Source organism: Pezoporus flaviventris, unplaced genomic scaffold, assembly GCF_033815535.1.
Source record: "Pezoporus flaviventris isolate CSIRO_AGI_PZ_B2104156 unplaced genomic scaffold, CSIRO_AGI_Pfla_v1 ptg000015l, whole genome shotgun sequence".
Taxonomy (NCBI): domain Eukaryota; kingdom Metazoa; phylum Chordata; class Aves; order Psittaciformes; family Psittacidae; genus Pezoporus; species Pezoporus flaviventris.
In genome coordinates, this window is record NW_026892563.1 from 27,487,909 (window position 1) to 27,505,414 (window position 17,506).

At 36.7% G+C, this 17,506-nt stretch overlaps 1 protein-coding gene across 1 annotated transcript in view; it reads right to left on the reverse strand.

The window, feature by feature from the left end:
* Positions 1 to 17,506, reverse strand: part of ABI3BP (ABI family member 3 binding protein) — a 159,309-nt gene that overhangs the window by 25,737 nt on the left and 116,066 nt on the right. Inside the window, 10 exon segments of the mRNA XM_061453908.1 lie at positions 326 to 394; positions 2,397 to 2,480; positions 4,473 to 4,586; positions 8,421 to 8,516; positions 13,489 to 13,563; positions 13,837 to 13,902; positions 15,022 to 15,096; positions 15,551 to 15,625; positions 16,789 to 16,836; positions 17,320 to 17,391. Of these exon segments, the coding sequence (XP_061309892.1) occupies positions 326 to 394; positions 2,397 to 2,480; positions 4,473 to 4,586; positions 8,421 to 8,516; positions 13,489 to 13,563; positions 13,837 to 13,902; positions 15,022 to 15,096; positions 15,551 to 15,625; positions 16,789 to 16,836; positions 17,320 to 17,391 (774 nt within the window).

Consider the following 17,506-nt stretch of genomic DNA (forward strand, 5'->3'; position numbering starts at 1 on the left):
TTGCAAGTCCACAGGATGACTTCTGTTTGGTTTGGTGGAATGTGAACAGAGTGCAGTGGTACTACTGCTAGTGTACAGGAAGAGCCACAATGTTTATGGGCAAGACTGCAAAGTAGGAGGTGGTAGCAGAGAAGAAAGCAGAAGTAAAATTTAGTCAAGAATATGCTGATGGTCTGCACTACAGCCCTTTCGCCTGACATTAAAGTGAAAGGGAATCAAATGGTGTTTTGGCCTTTAGATAACCAAACAAGCTAATTTTGATGCAAGATAAGTCAGCCTTCATATATTCCCTCAAATAAAAATACCATATGCATTAAAATCCTACCTTGGTACCTTGGTTTGCCTGAAGAATCTGTTTCTGATGTAGGACTTGAGCTGAAGACAGTTGCATCAACTGTGGGAAACATAGTTATAATTTAATTTGCAATAAATAATACTTTTCAGTGTTAGAACTGTATCATTTCACAGTTCATTTGGCATTTTACATCATGGTAAAGCTGTTCCATAGTAGACCTTTGATGCCAGATCTGTCTTTTCCTTTTGAGGACTCCATTTTGGCTGTGATGCCAGGTAAACACCATACTTACCTGCTAGTATAAATATAGCCATAACCAACCACAGACTTAACGACTGCTGCTGGATTCAGTTTATGCAGTACATGAAAAATACTCTTGACCTTTTAAAAAGGATCTTTTTGCACTGTAGTAGCTGTTCAGCTGGAAGCTTTTTTCATGTTCACAGATTATATAGCACTGTTACATTGGCAAATGAACTTCTCCAAAAATAGCAATGAGGAAATCACAAATTCTGTCTTCAGAGTGTACAACTTCTACAAAATTTGAAGGAAACTGAAGGCAAATACACTGGTGAACAGAAATGTGCTAAAGCAGTCAGGATTCACGATACCAGTATTCTATTAAGTAGCCACTATACTGAACATTACATGTATATATAAATATATATATATAATGAACAACTCAAACATTACAATGGACTTCAACAGACAAATCACAACATGTTCACAAGCATTTCTTCATAAATCAATGTCCTGGGTTCAGCAGTAGCAGTCATGTTTCCCCTTCTTGGTAGCTGGTGCAGTGCTGTGTTTTGACTTCCAGCCTGGGAACAGTGCTGGTGATACCGATGTTTTCGGTTGTTGCTAAGTGATGTTTACCCTGACCAAGTACTTTGTGAGTCTCATGCTCTGCCAGGGAGGAAGGGAAGCCAGGAAGAAGCAGAGACAGGACGCCTGACCCAGACTAGCCAAAGAGGTATTCCATACCACAGCACATCATGCCCGGGGTGAGGGTGTGTGTGTGTGTGTAACTGGGAGTTACCCGGAAGGACAAGGGCTTCTGGGTGGGACTCGTTTCCTGGCAGGTGGTTTTGTATTCTCTTCCCTTGTTATTTTCTCTTATCATTGTTGTCATTTGGTGTTAGCTTTGGTGATTGTTCTTATACATTGGTTGCTGGACTGTTCTTGTCTCAGCCCGTGGGAGTTGCACTCTTTCGATCCTCCTCCCCATCCCTCCGGGAGTGGGGAAGGGAAGAGCCTGGTGGGGGAGGGGGAGGGGGGGGGCCTCGATTGCTCTCAGCCCGGCACCACTCACTGGGAGTGAGTGGACAAGCTGTCTGGCTAGGGTTTAAACCATGACAATCTAGTACCCAGCTTGCTTTACTGAGCACTAAGGTTCACAGTAAGTTCATGATAATTATAAGGAGACAAGATTTTCTGTGTTACTATAAATCCAGGAAAACTAGAAACAGCATAATTCATGACAGTACACCTAGAGCTGCATCTCTTAGCTCAAAAATTTTAAGCATACCCTCCATCAAACCCATTCCTGTATGACACTTTGAGGAGATCTGGTCGAAACTTGTGAAGTTGAAAATTTATGAAGAGCGAATTAACAACTAACCACTATGTTTACTCCATCACATATTTTTTCTTCTTAAATGGTGGCAGTTTGATCAGATGTGGAGCGCTATCAGTCACTGTTGAATAACAATTTGAACTTATGATCTCTGCAAAAAGAAATATCTAGGAAAAGAAGTGCCTTCTCTATTCACTTCACAGGTTTAAAGTAGCTACTGAATGGTATTGAAAGCTTACTAAACACAAATTGATTTCTACGAAGATGGAAGGATCACCATGCTCTCATTTACCAAGGTGTGTATCAGAAGACAGCCAGGTGAACTCAGTTAAGTTAGGAAAGTTGCAAAGTGGCATAAAGAAAATGAAATTCAACCCAGACAGAACACATTAAATATACAATGCATAAATACGGTTTAGGGAAAGGAAGTAAAGGAAAACATGAAAACCTTTACATAAATGAAAAAAAAAAAAAAAAAAGAAGAAAAAATAAAAGAAACCAGAACTGTCTTAATATGCTTACCATAATAGTCTGGGGTTGCAAAAGCTGTTGGTATCTTATATGACGTTCCTATCCTCACAGGTGTTGTTGGTCCAGCGGGTTTAGCTATAGTGACAGAAAGAGGAACTTGTGGCAACTAGATATCTTAAGGTCCTTTCCAGCCCTAACCATCCTATGATTCTATGGTAAAGGATGCATTGATTGTTTTCAAAATAGCTGTAAAAGACAAGAACTACATTCATAAAACATGCACATACCCCCAGATAACCATTGCATGACTGTGAAATCATAATCATAATGTTGTTGCCTTCCCTGCATATATAAGACAGAAGAATGTGGTAACTGAAGTCAGAACTCTGGTGAACCAAGTCTAAACCAACAAAAATCCCTATTATCCATTAATTTCTTTCAAAGTGAAAATTTATTAAAATTCTCATAATAAAGATTCTCTCCTAATTTCCTTATTAAAGACTAAATTTATTAGGATTCTCACTAGAGTCCAGTTTCACAAAGGTTCTGGAACTCTCTTGTTTCCTTTTTTCCATCCAGAAGGCTTTTAATGTTGGCATAGAAACCTGCCCATAATACTCACCCACTGCTTTAGTAAGAAAGATACAAATAAGGAATTAATCACAGTGTTAATGAGAAAAAGAAACAAGACGGAATTATGAAAGGGAAAATCCAAGAACATTGAGGTAAATTTTTCCTGTCAGCATTGTGGAACAATGTCTCCAGGGAACCGGAAGAAACTCAATTATGATAATTAAAACTAAGCTGGATAAAATACTAGTGAACACAGGGAGAAAGGGAAACCTGCCACTGGCCTCACAGGGAAGAACCAGATCATCTAACCAGAATATTCCATCTTGAATGCCTAGGAAGGTATAATACCACATAACCTGACCCCTAGTATATGGAAAAGGTGAAATTTCAAAACACTGGTGAATTAATTTGACACTTAATGTTGAAAATTAGCATATACCCTATTAAAAGCAAAGTAAAATGTATCAAGTCAACATTATTTTTAATGCTACAGCTTAGGACTGATAGTATCTTATGTTCTGTTGTAACAATATCTTATGTTCTATTACTAAGGAAACATCATTGAACAACAGCAAGTATAGACATAACATTTCAATCTTGGCTCTGCTGTTGAGTAAATATACAGCTTGTTTCATCCAGATTGAGGATTCTTGCTTCTAATCTGCTGCAAAAAAAAATATTAAGGAATTATTTAGGCCTTTAGTGCCTTAATAGCATACAAGAACCCAAATGAAACAAACCAAAAAAAGCCAACAAGAAATACAGCAGAATTGAGACCTTTATATTACCAGTGAACTACAGAGAGAAATATGAAGAGGGAAGCATTTCTTATGTTGCCAAGCATAATGAGATAGTAGTTTCTGACTACTTGAAATAATGAGTGCCTAAGAATTCTTACATAGAATCCACAGACAAAACACACATTAGGATACTTAGTATTGGCTTCAGGATAAAATTAAAATAAAATAGGAAATGTGAAGGTTTCAGTGTGCTCTTATACTGATACCAAGAGTAGGAATATTGTAGCATAGGAATGAAGCTAAACTCCGCATGTGAAATAACTCAGCTTGCCCTGCCTACCATGAGGTTAGTTTCCTGAGTGCCTGTTAGCTCGCTATTTGTAGGGGTTAATGGATGTGTTGTATATATGGGACAGAATTTCTTTACAAATAACCAGATGGGAGGATGCATTGAAGCATAATAGTTAATATCTCCCATCTGATATGCACATTAAGTAACTGCAAATGCTGTTAGCAGACACAAAATGTTCTTAAGGTTGATCTTCTTAAAGGATGACTTGCATTATGCTACTTTGCTTTCAGCTTCCTTACTAGGGATGATTTTGACATAACTATGTTAGGAAAATGAAAGGAAAACAGATTTTATGTATGAAAACAAAAGACACAAGACCTGCATGTTCCAGAAGACTAATTTCTGCAGATATCCCAGATTAAAGAAAAATAATCTATACTATAAAATTTTCCTATACCCTGCTAGTCACTTCAGTATTCTTTCATACATAATACGATATTTATGCTGAAAAGGCTGAGATACCTGGCATCCCTGGTTTACCAATCACAGTGTTTGGAGGCAGAGGTTTCCTTCGCATTTGTGTAGGCTTGACAGGAGGAGGCATAGGAGGATGCTGAGGGCCAGGTGACATGGTTACTAAATAACAAGACAATATTATTAATTATTTAACCTCAAATTTCATACAATCACAAACCCATTACAAGTTATATTCTGACTTCTCAAACTATGTTTCATGTCTGATTTAGCATCAGAAGTGGTGAGGTGAGGTTGGAAGCTGTTGTATGAGTTGTATTTTCAGCCTTAAATTCTTTGGGAAGTGTGTGCCATAGAGTGTTAAATCAAGCTTACACTGAAATTACGTAGCTGCTTTGGGATTTTGTACAAGTGTTTCAGCGACTCATTTTCTGTGTAGTTTATTTCTGTCAACAGTATTTTTTTGGCAGACAATAAGATACTTCTTCCCACAATAAATACCATCTCACTGTACTCAGAAACACCTTCAGTATCCTACTCAAAAGATTTCTGATCTTCTGTACTTTCTAGCAGATAAAACTGGCCATGCTCAGCTTGAAGCAAAAGATGTAGCAAAAGGGAAATTGTCATTAAGGACAGTTTATCCTATGCTGTACAAAAGTGAAAAATGAAGAAGTTACTGTCACTTCATGCACTGATATAGATAAAGACCGTTACTAGTAGAAACTCCTGGAGCCCTCAACTAGGTTGTTTCAATGTGCATCTCCAGCCAATATCTATTAAATTTATCTGGCAAAGTCCCTTGACAGTGAGGAGGAAAGGAGAACCTAAACCTGAAAGGAGAACATAAGTCTGAAAGGAGAACCTAAGCCTCTTAATTCATACTTACAAAACATATAATTGCCTATATTTTCCAGGCAATTATGAAGGATTTTATTATACAAAGGAAAGGCAAAGATTTTTCTTCCATTATTCACCTTTGCACTTCTGAAGAACAGGAGATATGTGCAACACATTTATGTAACAAAAGATTCCTTGTACCGTACAGGGGAAAATCCTTAAGAATAATGTAATTCTTATAATGCTGCCAGTGTCAACAAATACACAAGTTGCCTGATACTGAATTACTGGCCACACAGAGTACTTTGGGTCCTACGTATCGGACCTTAGTTTACTCTAAAAAAATAGCATGACTATGGACAAGAAGAGAGCAGATTCAAAGACTCACTGGGAGAGCCTTTTTAGAAATACTTAAAATATACAAACAGGAACATGTCCATCTTTCCATGTTCCCTTTTCCTTTTAGACTTCTGTAGTCACTTATAAACATTTTTTGTTTTTTTTTAAATCCCTCAGATCCAGACAGGAAACAATGCTCTATCTATTTCAGGAAGATGTAATGGTTTTGAAGAGAGCATTTATAGGTTTCATATTCATTCGTAATCCCCAGAGGGAGATGAAAAAAAAAAGCCTAAAGACCTAAAAAAGGATAATGAATTTTTGTATATACTACTACATGGCAGTATCTGATTAATTTTCCCTTTGACCATGGAGGACAGCATTGTCTAAGATACTTAGCGGGTGAAAACATGCAAGTATTTACTCACCAGTGTTTTCTACCTAATCTTCTGAACAACACAACCGCAATAGTTACATGCAAGCCAAAACATCACATTCACTGGACTGTGTCACACTTGAATCTACTACACGGCACTCCGGAAAAACAATAATCCCTACTCTTCCCTTCTACAAATTCCACAATGATTTGGGTAATGGTCTGTAATGATAACAGATCTAATTAATAATGTGTGGAGACTCAGCTTGTAACCTAGGACACACAAGAGTATTTAGGGATTTTGTGATAGTGTAGATTCTTGCAAGGAATGGTAAACTATTGGGATTTATTTAATGTTGGGGATCTTTATGGATTGGGAAGGTATTTCCTTGACTGTGCCCCTCTTCATGAAAGAGGAGTGCATGCAAGTCTCTTAGCACACAAGTGTCTTAACACATCAAGGTTAATTCTTCTGTGCTGTAAACTATCTTTTTAATTTCTTTTAAGTGGTGTAAGTTTGGGTAAAACCAAAAAGACTTTCTTTTCAGTCAATTTTTATGACAGTAAAAAAGCACAGCTAAAGCAAGCCCTATTCTTGGTGATGCATATGAAACAATGGAATTCTCTACCTGAAAGGTTGTTTACATGTTTGTATGTATGTCTGTGTGTATACATGTGGTATACAAAAACTCTACAACTTTTCAGTTGAAACAAATTTTTAAGAAGCTGACTAGGAAAAAGTGAAACAAAGAAAGTCTGTTTTTGAAGGCTTCTTTGTGGAAGCTGTTTGTCAGTAAAAATATATTGATTGTTTTAAAAATATAACAGCAAGACTTGAAAGAAAAAAAAACCTGACAAGCCTGGTACAGCACAGATAAAAAACCCTGTAACTTGTTAGTATAACAACTGCATTGTTGTTTTTTTTTTTTCCAAGCCTAATTTTCCCAACAATCCTGACATGACATCCTTGTCTCTAAATTGGAAAGACATCAATTTGATAGGTGGACCACTCGGTGGATAAAGAACTGGCCGGATGGCTGAACGCAAAGAGTTGTGGTCAATGGCTCAATGTCCAGCTGGAGACCAGTAATGAGTGGTGTCCCTCAGGGATCAGTGTTGGGACCGGTCTTGCTCAACATCTTTGTCAGTGACATGGACAGTGGGATTGAGTGCACCCTCAGCAAGTTTGCCAATGACACCAAGCTGTGTGGTTCGGTTGATATGCTGGAGGGAAGGAATGCCATCCAGAGGGACCTTGACACACTTGTGAGGTGGGCTGATGCCAACCTCAGGAAGTTTAACCATGTCAACTGCAAGGTCCTACACCTGGGTCAGAGCAATCTGAGTCACAGCTACAGGTTGGGCAGAGAAGAGATTCAGAGCAGCCCTGCAGAGAGGGACTTGGGGGTGTTGGTTGATGAGAAAATGAACATGAGCCAGCAGTGTGCACTCACATCCCAGAAAGCCAACTGTATCCTGGGCTGCATCAAAAGGAGCATGACCAGGAGGTCAAAGGAGGTGATCCTGCCCCTCTACTCTGCTCTTGTGAGACCTCACTTCAAGTATTGTGTACAGTTCTGGTGTCCTCAACATAAAAAGGGCATGGAGCTGTTGGAACAAGTCCAGAGAAGGGCCATGAGGATGACGAGGGGGCTGGAGTACCTCACATATGAAGACAGGCTGAGAAAGTTGTGTCTGTTCAGCCTGGAGGAGAGAAGGCTGTGTGGAGACCTCATAGCAGCCTTCGAGTATCTGAAGGGGGCCTGTAAGGATGCTGGGGAGGGACTCTTCATTAGGAGCTGTAGTGATAGGACAAGGGGTAAGGAGTTAAAACTTAAACAGGGGAAATTTAGATTGGATATAAGGAGGAAGTTTTTTCCTGTTAGGGTGTTGACGCACTGGAATGGGTTTCCCAGAGGGGTTGTGAATGTTCCATCCCTGGCAGTGTTCAAGGCCAGGTTGGACAAGGCCTTGGGTGGTATGATTTAGATAAGGTGTCCCTGCTTATGGCAGGGGGGTTGGAACTAGGTGATCTTAAGGTCCTTTCCAACCCTAACTATTCTATGATTCTATGATATTCAACAAAACTTCCTCATAAATGGGAAGACAAATTGGTTATGCATTTACCTTATTCTTCCTTTGCTATGTAGAAACTGTTGATATGAAAAAAGTCAATGCTCACAGTATTCTGGGTGTCATAAGGATATAACACTGTTGGCTGTAGTTTTTAATACATAGTGTATGTTAGTGACTAAGTAGTGACCATGAAATCTTCTTACTTTTATCTTTGTTAGTAGCATCCTGAAGGCAAGAGGTGTATTGGTGAGAATGAATAATAGTTTCTCTTTTTAATGGAGGTGCTTTTTGTGTAGGAATGGTCATGTTTTTATTCTTTCATAACTGTTAAAATTTGCTATATTGTCTTATTTTATTAACCTTACCAGAAATTGCCTTTTCCCAGGTATCAATATATTCCAAAGGTTTTTGTATATCAATGCCAGTTTGTCTGTCAGTATCCTCATGTGTATGTGCATCATCTGGAAAAAAAGGAAATGAAATAACTATCTACAGTTCTGTGTACCAAATTACGGAATACTGATACATTGTGTACGTTCAAACTCTATGTAACACTAAGCGAAAAACTAGCATATAAGACCCACCTATGTTTTACAGATTACTTACTGATATTCGTTATCTTCCTATTCAAGTAAACAGAAAGTGATCTGGGTCTAGAAAGTGTGCGATTAAATTTTTAACGTTACTTGCAAAAAGTCTGCCTAGAAAGAGAACGTTAGTAAGATTAAGAGAGAGCAGATCAGTTAAACCAAGATTGTATGTAGAAAGATGAGTACAGAGAACATTCTATTTTTTCAGCATACAGAATAAAATACCCATTGATACTTGCAAAGGGCAAAGTTCTCCTTCTCCCATATGTAAGATCTTCAGTTTTCCTCCATTTTTAATGACTAGAGCAATTCTGAACCAAACATACACTGCATTTGGAGGGCAAAGTGTACATAAAATCAAGTTTGTATATAAAAGAAAGTTCTACTTAAATGTTACATAAAGACATTTTAAAAATACTGAAGTAAATGGCATTAAAAAGATCAACACAACTATGGCTGGTACAGAACAACTGTCTCTCATAATGATATCTATAGAGCAGTCAAACTGTTAAATTAATACGTTTTCCCTATACAAAATAAGTATATTTACTTTATAAAAACTCTATATATGCTGGAGTGAGAAGATGCATTGCAATTTCATCATGGTGGCAAGGGGGTAGGGGAGGAATACCACTCCTTCCTCTGACATATGACCCCCCCTGAAAATTAATGTTTTAAGAAAACACCAACCAAACCAAACCTCAAATTTAAATTAATTATCAAATTCCAACATGATCTAAACCCTTCAACCACAGATTTCACTGGTTTATAATCTGGTGCTCAGTTTCTTTTGAGATTAAATTGGTATTTTAACACCACAAAGCAAATAATTTTCCAGTTATTTTAGTATTTGGCCATTCTTGCTAAGCATACCTTAGGAATCCAGAGTCCATAGTATGGACACATCAAACGTTTTACTTAAGACTGAAGTAATGAAACCTGTAGTAAGCTGGGAGCAGGATGCAGGTCACCCGATCCCTGTGATCAGAGTTTCCGAGCGCATCATGTGGTTTTATATAACTGCAATTTGTCTTCAGGTAACTAAAGTGGTTTATTAGATCTTCAGATATACTAAGTACCAGAGTACTAATCAGTGTTTCACATTATGGTGTTTGAGGAAGAAGAGGCATGATAAGACCAGCACCAGCTTTAAAAAGAAAAAATTTACCGTGTACACCACAGGTCATAGTCAGAGTATTTAGTTTCATTAGCTTCATCTCACATTAAATGCATCAACAAAATGTAGTAGCACATGGACTAAATCACACTAAATCACCCAAGTATCCGTTACAACTCCAATCTAGCTTAGTCCGATCTTAGTGTCTATAGAAAAGCCTGCTCCTTACAATCTAATTTAGAATCACAATCTTTTCTGAGTTAATGCTGTTCTGTCATTAGTAAAGTAGTAATGAAAAATACATCAAAGTTTCAGGGAAAATGTTCACACCACAACATTTCCCTGTTGACAAAAAAATCTCCCTTTTGAATGATTCATGGACTTTGAAGTTACATAAAAGTTTGTATTTTCACTGAAGGTCCCTCCTCTATCAAGCAGCTTGCTACATCTATCATAATATTTGCCTTATGCTAGCAAACATAATTTGCTTATTATAAGCATTTTGGCTTACCACATTCATCTAAGCTTTTAACAAAACTGAAAATACATGTACTACTTGCATGTGTGTTTGTGTCTTGTTTTACTTCTATCTTTTTTCCTGAAAACATTCATGGGGGTCTGGAGCACCTTAAAACTAACTACTGCATCTTTAATAGCAGGCATACAATTAGAAGGGTGGATCATTTTAAGGGAAGAACTGGAAAAATTGCCTTTGATAAAGCAAATTGAAATACCTTAAATCTCGAGTTTCTCTAGAACTTGGCTTTACAGCCACACTTTCAAAAATAAAAAATAAAAATTAGCACAAAGTTAATGGCTATATGACTATAATGAAACCCAACCTCTCTTTCACAAGGGAAACGGAAATGTTGCTCTAAACAAAGAAGTTTGTTTGCTGGTGGTTGTCTGGAAGCTTAATAGATCAGGAGCAGTTTTTAAATGCTTAAGACTAAATAAAAAAATAACTAAGTTATACACACTAAGAGAAATATGAAAAGCCATCTCAATAAAATGAACTAAATAAAATGGCTAAGGCATGGTTGAAAGCTAGAAGAAATGTTAGTCATGAGGAGGCAATCCCTGCCTTTTTCCCGCAGTCAAGTTTACCATCTGGCACTATAGCTAGCCAGGAGACCAAAAAGCCTGCCAGGAAACCAGTCACAATCCCATGTGCTGCTGCTGGAAAAAAACAAATTCCACTGCTTATCATCTGGGCCTTGCAGCTGCCAAGTGTACTCTGCATGAGGTGAAACGTCTTTGCACAATCAGGAAGAACTGGAGTACATTTAACAGCAGTGCCAGCTCAGCAAGGGACTGGTCTTGAAACAAGTGTCCATGGCTCTTCAGTGAATGTGCTTTTCTTCAGAGAAAGAAAAAAATGAAGTAATGTCTAGAAGTAAGTCTGAAAATATACTGTTCCTTAAAGTCCAATAAAGGCATCTGATCACATTTTAAGGGTTCTGATAAGCTAACCACAGAAAATAAGATATTTTCATAATGGAAGAAATCAATTTCCCTACACGGAAAAATCATCCGGATACCTTAAAATGTTAAAATATTTGTAAGATATCACCCACTGAAAAAGAAGAAAGATTTAGGTTAGTAGAGTTAGTAGAGTTCTCTTTTCCAAGTCTCTTCTGCAGACTCAGGAATTCTGTCTGCAATATGTAATTTCACATTTCTTCAGAGAGATACAGGTGATTTAATTGGTTACCTGAACTCCCTCTTTTTGTGAAAAGTTTTTTATGAGCAGAGAGTCCTGTAGGCTCAGACACTGCATTTGTCACAATACTGTGATGTACCTGCTTTACAGAAGACTTGGGATTCCACTTATGGATCACCAAGGAGAGTAGACTGAGAAACTGTGAAAAGCTGCAGTCCTCTCTCAATGTCATGAACGTATAAAATTCATTGGTGATTTCCTTACACTACTGAGAAGAAAGGTGCAGACTCACAGAGAGCTATGCTATGTCAGGAGGGTTGGAAGAGCAATGGAAAATATTACTTGAAGTATTGTTTTCCAGAAGAATTCTAAAAGGCACTTACTCGCCTTTTAGTATACATGGTATGCACAGCAAGGCAGTAGTCTTGTGATGATCTTTGACATGATCTACCACAATGAAGCTCTAGCTCTTCCTGGCAATTTGCACTACTATAAAGACATGGAAATAATGAGAACTAGTGGGCATCCAACAGGAGCATTTGAAACAAGATTGCTTAAAACAATACCTTAGCAGTCACCCAAAAAAACATTAAGCACAATAAACTACATTTAGGAATTTATGTCTACTATTATGCTTATACTGCTGATTTACTTAGCATGATTTTTTTTTCGTTCTTTTTAATCTACAAATGCCTCTGCAAAGGTTACTACTATATGGGAAAAGGGAAAAGCATAATATACTGTTTAACATAATTGTGTATTTGCGCATGATTTCATAAGGTGCTTTCAAAAGCCACCTACTCCTGGAGACCTGTGTGAGTTCTGCCTGTTTTGGTTATCAGACATTAGAAAGCTCACTTATAAGCAGACTGCCAACAAAATAAAAGAATAAAACTTTCTAACCCACAACTACTGACACAGGTCATTTAATACTGTCTCTGATGTCCTGGAATTTGATGGGCTCATTTTATTTATCAGAAGGACTATGAAAGGTCAAAGAGCACATACCTCCAATGAAGGCGCCCACTCTGTATGTAATACAGAAGAGTATGTCATGTTCTAAACAGGCTATTTCGAATTCAATTTAAATATTCAACTTTAAATATACAACCTCTTTTGAGATTTTGCATTCCTAAAAACATGGTGGGCTTCTCAGAAGTATATACAGGAATGAGTAGTTCAAATCATACTGAATTCAACAACATGTATTAAATTGACAAACATACACTGGAAGAAGTACAGAGAAACATTATATGGATAAAAAAGGAATGTTTACAGTACACATTGCTCAGGTTATCCTAACCTACCTAGCACAGAACAATAATATGGGATAGTAGCACTGTTAGTAGAGGGTGAACAGCCAAAATTTGCTTTGAATATGCATTTTATTTATCTATATTATTTTTTAAGCCTGCATCATTGATGAAGAATCCCCAAATTCTTTATTTAATTAACCTTTGTCTGTATTTAAAAAAAAAGCAATATTTGTATTGATAGAATAAATTAATGCTTTATTAAATAAAATGTATGGATTCATTATAAATTAGCACCGAAAACATTATTTTGATTGGATAAAAAATCAAGTACAATTGACAAAGGATGAATGATTTTTTTCAACAAACAAACCAGTATTCTGAATAAATCTTTGTGGTTAGGGATGTATGTTATCTGTGTGTGTAAGGACATGTAAATTGAAGTGTTAGCTCTCACTCTATCACCCACCAACCTGGAATTTTCTTCATGCTGAAGTATTTAAGTATGAATACTGCACAGTCCAAATACTGCAGTCTGAGTATGAGTATGTTTAACATGAACATACTGTGTGCATAGCTAGTAGCTAGCAAGATAACTGGCCTTAAGGCTTTCTTACCAAGTCTTCTGACTTGGATTTAAGCAACTGGGTAACCCTTTTCAACAAAGTGTTTTCCCGTATTTATGTAAAGTACTCACAAGGAATTAATTTCAGTAATCAAACACAATAAAATATTTTGCAGGATTCAACATGATTTAAGGTTCATGTGTCTTACCGACAAGTTAAAAACCACCCAAAACTTTAGCTCTACCTGTTGTTGGCACAATCCACTTTGGCAGTCCAGGTGCTTTTGTTCTAGCTGGTGCTAGTGTGATACTGCTAAGAACTGTGAGAGAGTTTAAAAAAGAAAATAGGTTCCATGAGAAGAAAACCCAACACACTTTTATGTGATGCCACCAATTCCACATTAGAGAAGGAAAAAAAACACCTGGTTTCTTTCTTTTTTTTTCTGATTTGGAAAAGCTTTACCTCTAATCGAAAGAAAAATACTTTTTTTTTCTTTCCCCAGCAACACTCAAAATTCTACTGAGAATAGGTGAAATTAATTAACTAATTAATTAACTTCCACCCCATCCTAAATTGAATAAACAATTATTACCTGGTCTGGTCTGTGATTTATCAGATGGCTTTGGTCTTGCAGAAGTGAGATGTGTTTTATGGGGTGCTAAAAGAAATAATGTTCAGTTTAAATATTATGTGTCAACAGAACATCAATACTGCAGTGTAATTTGCCAGAAAAGGCCCATGCACCAGTGCGATACAGCAAAATATACGTATGAGAATTGTATGAGTTCCAATCTGAAATGCACACTGAAAATGCTAGTTTTTTTAGTGGTCAGATGACTCCATCATGCAGCCTGACCAGCTACATTCATGTTTAGGCTTAGGAAAAGATATGTAATATTTACAGCCAGTTACCCAACTGTACATGGATATAGAGTTAGCTCTGCAAGGTATCCATGGCCTTAAGACATTTAATTAGGCTCTGTAAAAAACAATCAAACGAAAAACCTCAAAATAAAACACCAAACTAAACCTTCCCTAAATCAAATATTCATATAAAAACATAACACATCAAAAACTGAGAAAACAACTGGAATTATTCAGTGCAGACAATGTGTAAGGCTGCTGAAACATAGTGGCATCATCAAGGTTAAAATCAGAAGTGTTCAGCCTTTTCTTATTGTCACCTTTCACTTGCCAAATGATTTTGATATTGTAGTTGTTACAGAATTTGTATGAATCACACTGAAAGCTGAAAGCATAAGTAGTAATCACTGACATCTTGCGCCAAATTATCAACCTCTGTAAATCAATATTTTAAATGAGTTGAGCTGGCTATTTGATAGTCAAATCTAATAACCACTCTATACCCAACACTTAATGCAGCGTCAGAGAAAATACTTATGCAGGAAAGAACATATTACTCATTTTCGACACTTAAATTTGGTAAAAGCTTTACAGATTTAGATTTACTGTTTTATAAAGAAAAAGGCAAAAGTCAGTTTCATCTATGTTTGCCACACTGTACATCTGAGGATCCAATACACAGCAGTAATGTTTAAAGCTTCGTATCATCTTTGAGGCAATACTGATTACACCTTGATTTTCAGAGCAATGAGTAAAACCCCCACTTGATAAGGAGAAAAGCGAATTTTCATTTTATATATTTGAAATAGTTTAAACGTAATAATGAACAGACCATTAAACGTTAAACTGTTCTGATTTTACTTGAGATCTACAAACTCTCAAGATAACAACTTAAGAAAGTCTTAAAAATTACCTGTACTGAAGTGTGGAATTTCAGTTGCTAAAGCAGTTTTGGACTTGGGTGAAATCTGGTATGTTTCACTGGGAGCTGAAAGTGGAGATATTATTGCTTACCAAATGCAAACTATTTCCTTTTAAACATAAGACACCACAGGGGGAAACGGAAAAACTGTCCTTGTGCTAGAATCAGTGCTAGAAACCTGGCTGAAAATCATGCTTCTATACAAATAGAAGACTTTTCAAGACTGGGAAGATATAGTCGGACAAAAGAAAAAAAGATGACCCAGTAATGCCTTTACATATGACTCCTTAGCTTTGTACATGAAGTACTTATTTCTAGAAAGAATTGTATGAAAGAAGAAATGGCTGGAAAATTAAAACTAGCAACATTTTGTACATGCAGTGGAATGTGACTAACAAGTGAACACAACATGAAGATATATTAAGGTGGTTCTGTTGATTAAAGAGTAAATATAGTCATATAGCAAAGGCAGAGGAACTCAAGTTTTATGAAAAATACACTGACATTACATTCTCATTACCCAAAGTCATTTTGGACCCATCAACAACATGAACTGTTACAAGGTTAATCGATCCCAGGTGTGTTGCTCTTGGAGCTACAAGAAATAGAACATTGCTCTGTGAGAAATGAAATTGAAAATGTTGGATTTCATTAAGGATCTGTGTTCTTTGTTTCCTAAAGAGCTATCACCACATCTACTACAACAATTTTAACAGATGTGAGACAGATACATGTTCTAATTAGGCTGGATGTATTTTAATGATGGCAGCCACACATTGCAACTATTTTGCTGGCCTCCCCCCAACTTCAGTAGAAATGCCCTGAAAGTGGAGTTCTGACAGTCTTTGGTCTTTCTCATTCTGGTTATGTTAATTTGCACTTCCTAAAATTTTTCTAAAAGCTTATAGTAGTGGTTTTATCTTTCTGATATTCTTCCCTTACTCAAATATGATTGAATTTAGTGAAAGATATCTAAGTTACTGGATTAAAAGGAGAGACTGGCAGCCAGAGGCACACACTACATATCTCTTTCTCTTTCAGAAATAAGGCTAAAATAAGGAAGCTGGAAAGAAACCTACTTAGTGGCATAAACAGCAGTAGCTAAATAGTGTCGTTTATTTTTAACAACTTTCTTAACAGCAATTTTGCATATGCATTGTTATAATGATTTCAAAGTCAGAGAATAAACCTATAAATTCTGTTTTCTAAAATTCTTTGCCTAAAGCTAATTTTTTAGTGGCACCAAAACATGGTACTTGTCAGCTATGACATGACTGGATTATAACTATGCATCCCTAAATCTGCTGTAGTTACTACAAAAATAACTGATAAAAAGAAGGTATCTATACTCTTAGCATCTAGCTATCTTGGAGTAAGATTCTGACGCAAGAGTTTCAAAAGTACTTGAGAAATTGAAGCAAATGTATATAGAGTAATAAAATCCCCCCAAAGAAAAGAACACATTGACGCTGGCTACAGCAGCGTATTTTTATTAAAATTAATCTAATTCATAGTATTTTTCAAGGCTACTACCCACTAGTTCAAGACAACCAACCAGCTTCTGCTCCCCATGGAAATAGATGCAATTCATGGGCATTCTCTTTGATATAATTTATTAACATACTCTGATCTGAGCAATGAAGCTAATTTCTGTCCACAAATGAAGGATGTCACATGACTGCAGTACTGAATGACAGAAGACAGTGTAACTAAAGCAGTGCCACAGTAACACTTTTAAAGTTAAAAGCTTTAAATTACCAGGTTTAGTCTGTGGTACCTCTGGCATGAGCAGTGTTTCTTTTGGAGCTGAAAGAAAAGGAAAAAGATTATTACTGTATTTTTCAGGAGTCATGATCCAATGTCATACTTAGCCCACAGAGAATTCATGCCTCAAATGCCTGAAAAAAAGACAATAATAATTCCATGGCTTTCTGGAACCTGAAATAAAGTGGCTATCCAAACCACAGAAAAATCTTAGCGCAGTTCTGTAGGATAAATTGAGTTAGAGGCTAAAATTCTTGCTCTAAAAGAAAAATTTGACCACTGAATTTGGTTGGAGATTTGACAAATACAGTCTTCTGACCAGACATGAGCTGTAGGCTATTTCTGCTTTACTTCTAGGATAGAACTGAAACTCATCTGTATTAAGAAACATGCATGTGTGTAAGCAGAATGAAGTATAAGTGGAATGATGTTTCACAAAGTACCACACTGGAGCATGTTCTCTAGGGATTTCTTCACTGAAAAAATAAGAATACCTGTGTCTTAACATTAAGGAAACTTATTTACCCATTGTTGCCCTTGAATGGTTGCTGGTAGTAGATTTTGTAATAATTGGTTGTGGAGTTGCCTGATGTACTGCTGTTAAGGAGAGAATGTGAAGAATCTTAGAATATTAAACTGTAATAGAAACAAAGTAGAAATGCTACTTTAGAAATGCACTATTTCTAAAACTTTAAAAATGCCCCGAACTAAA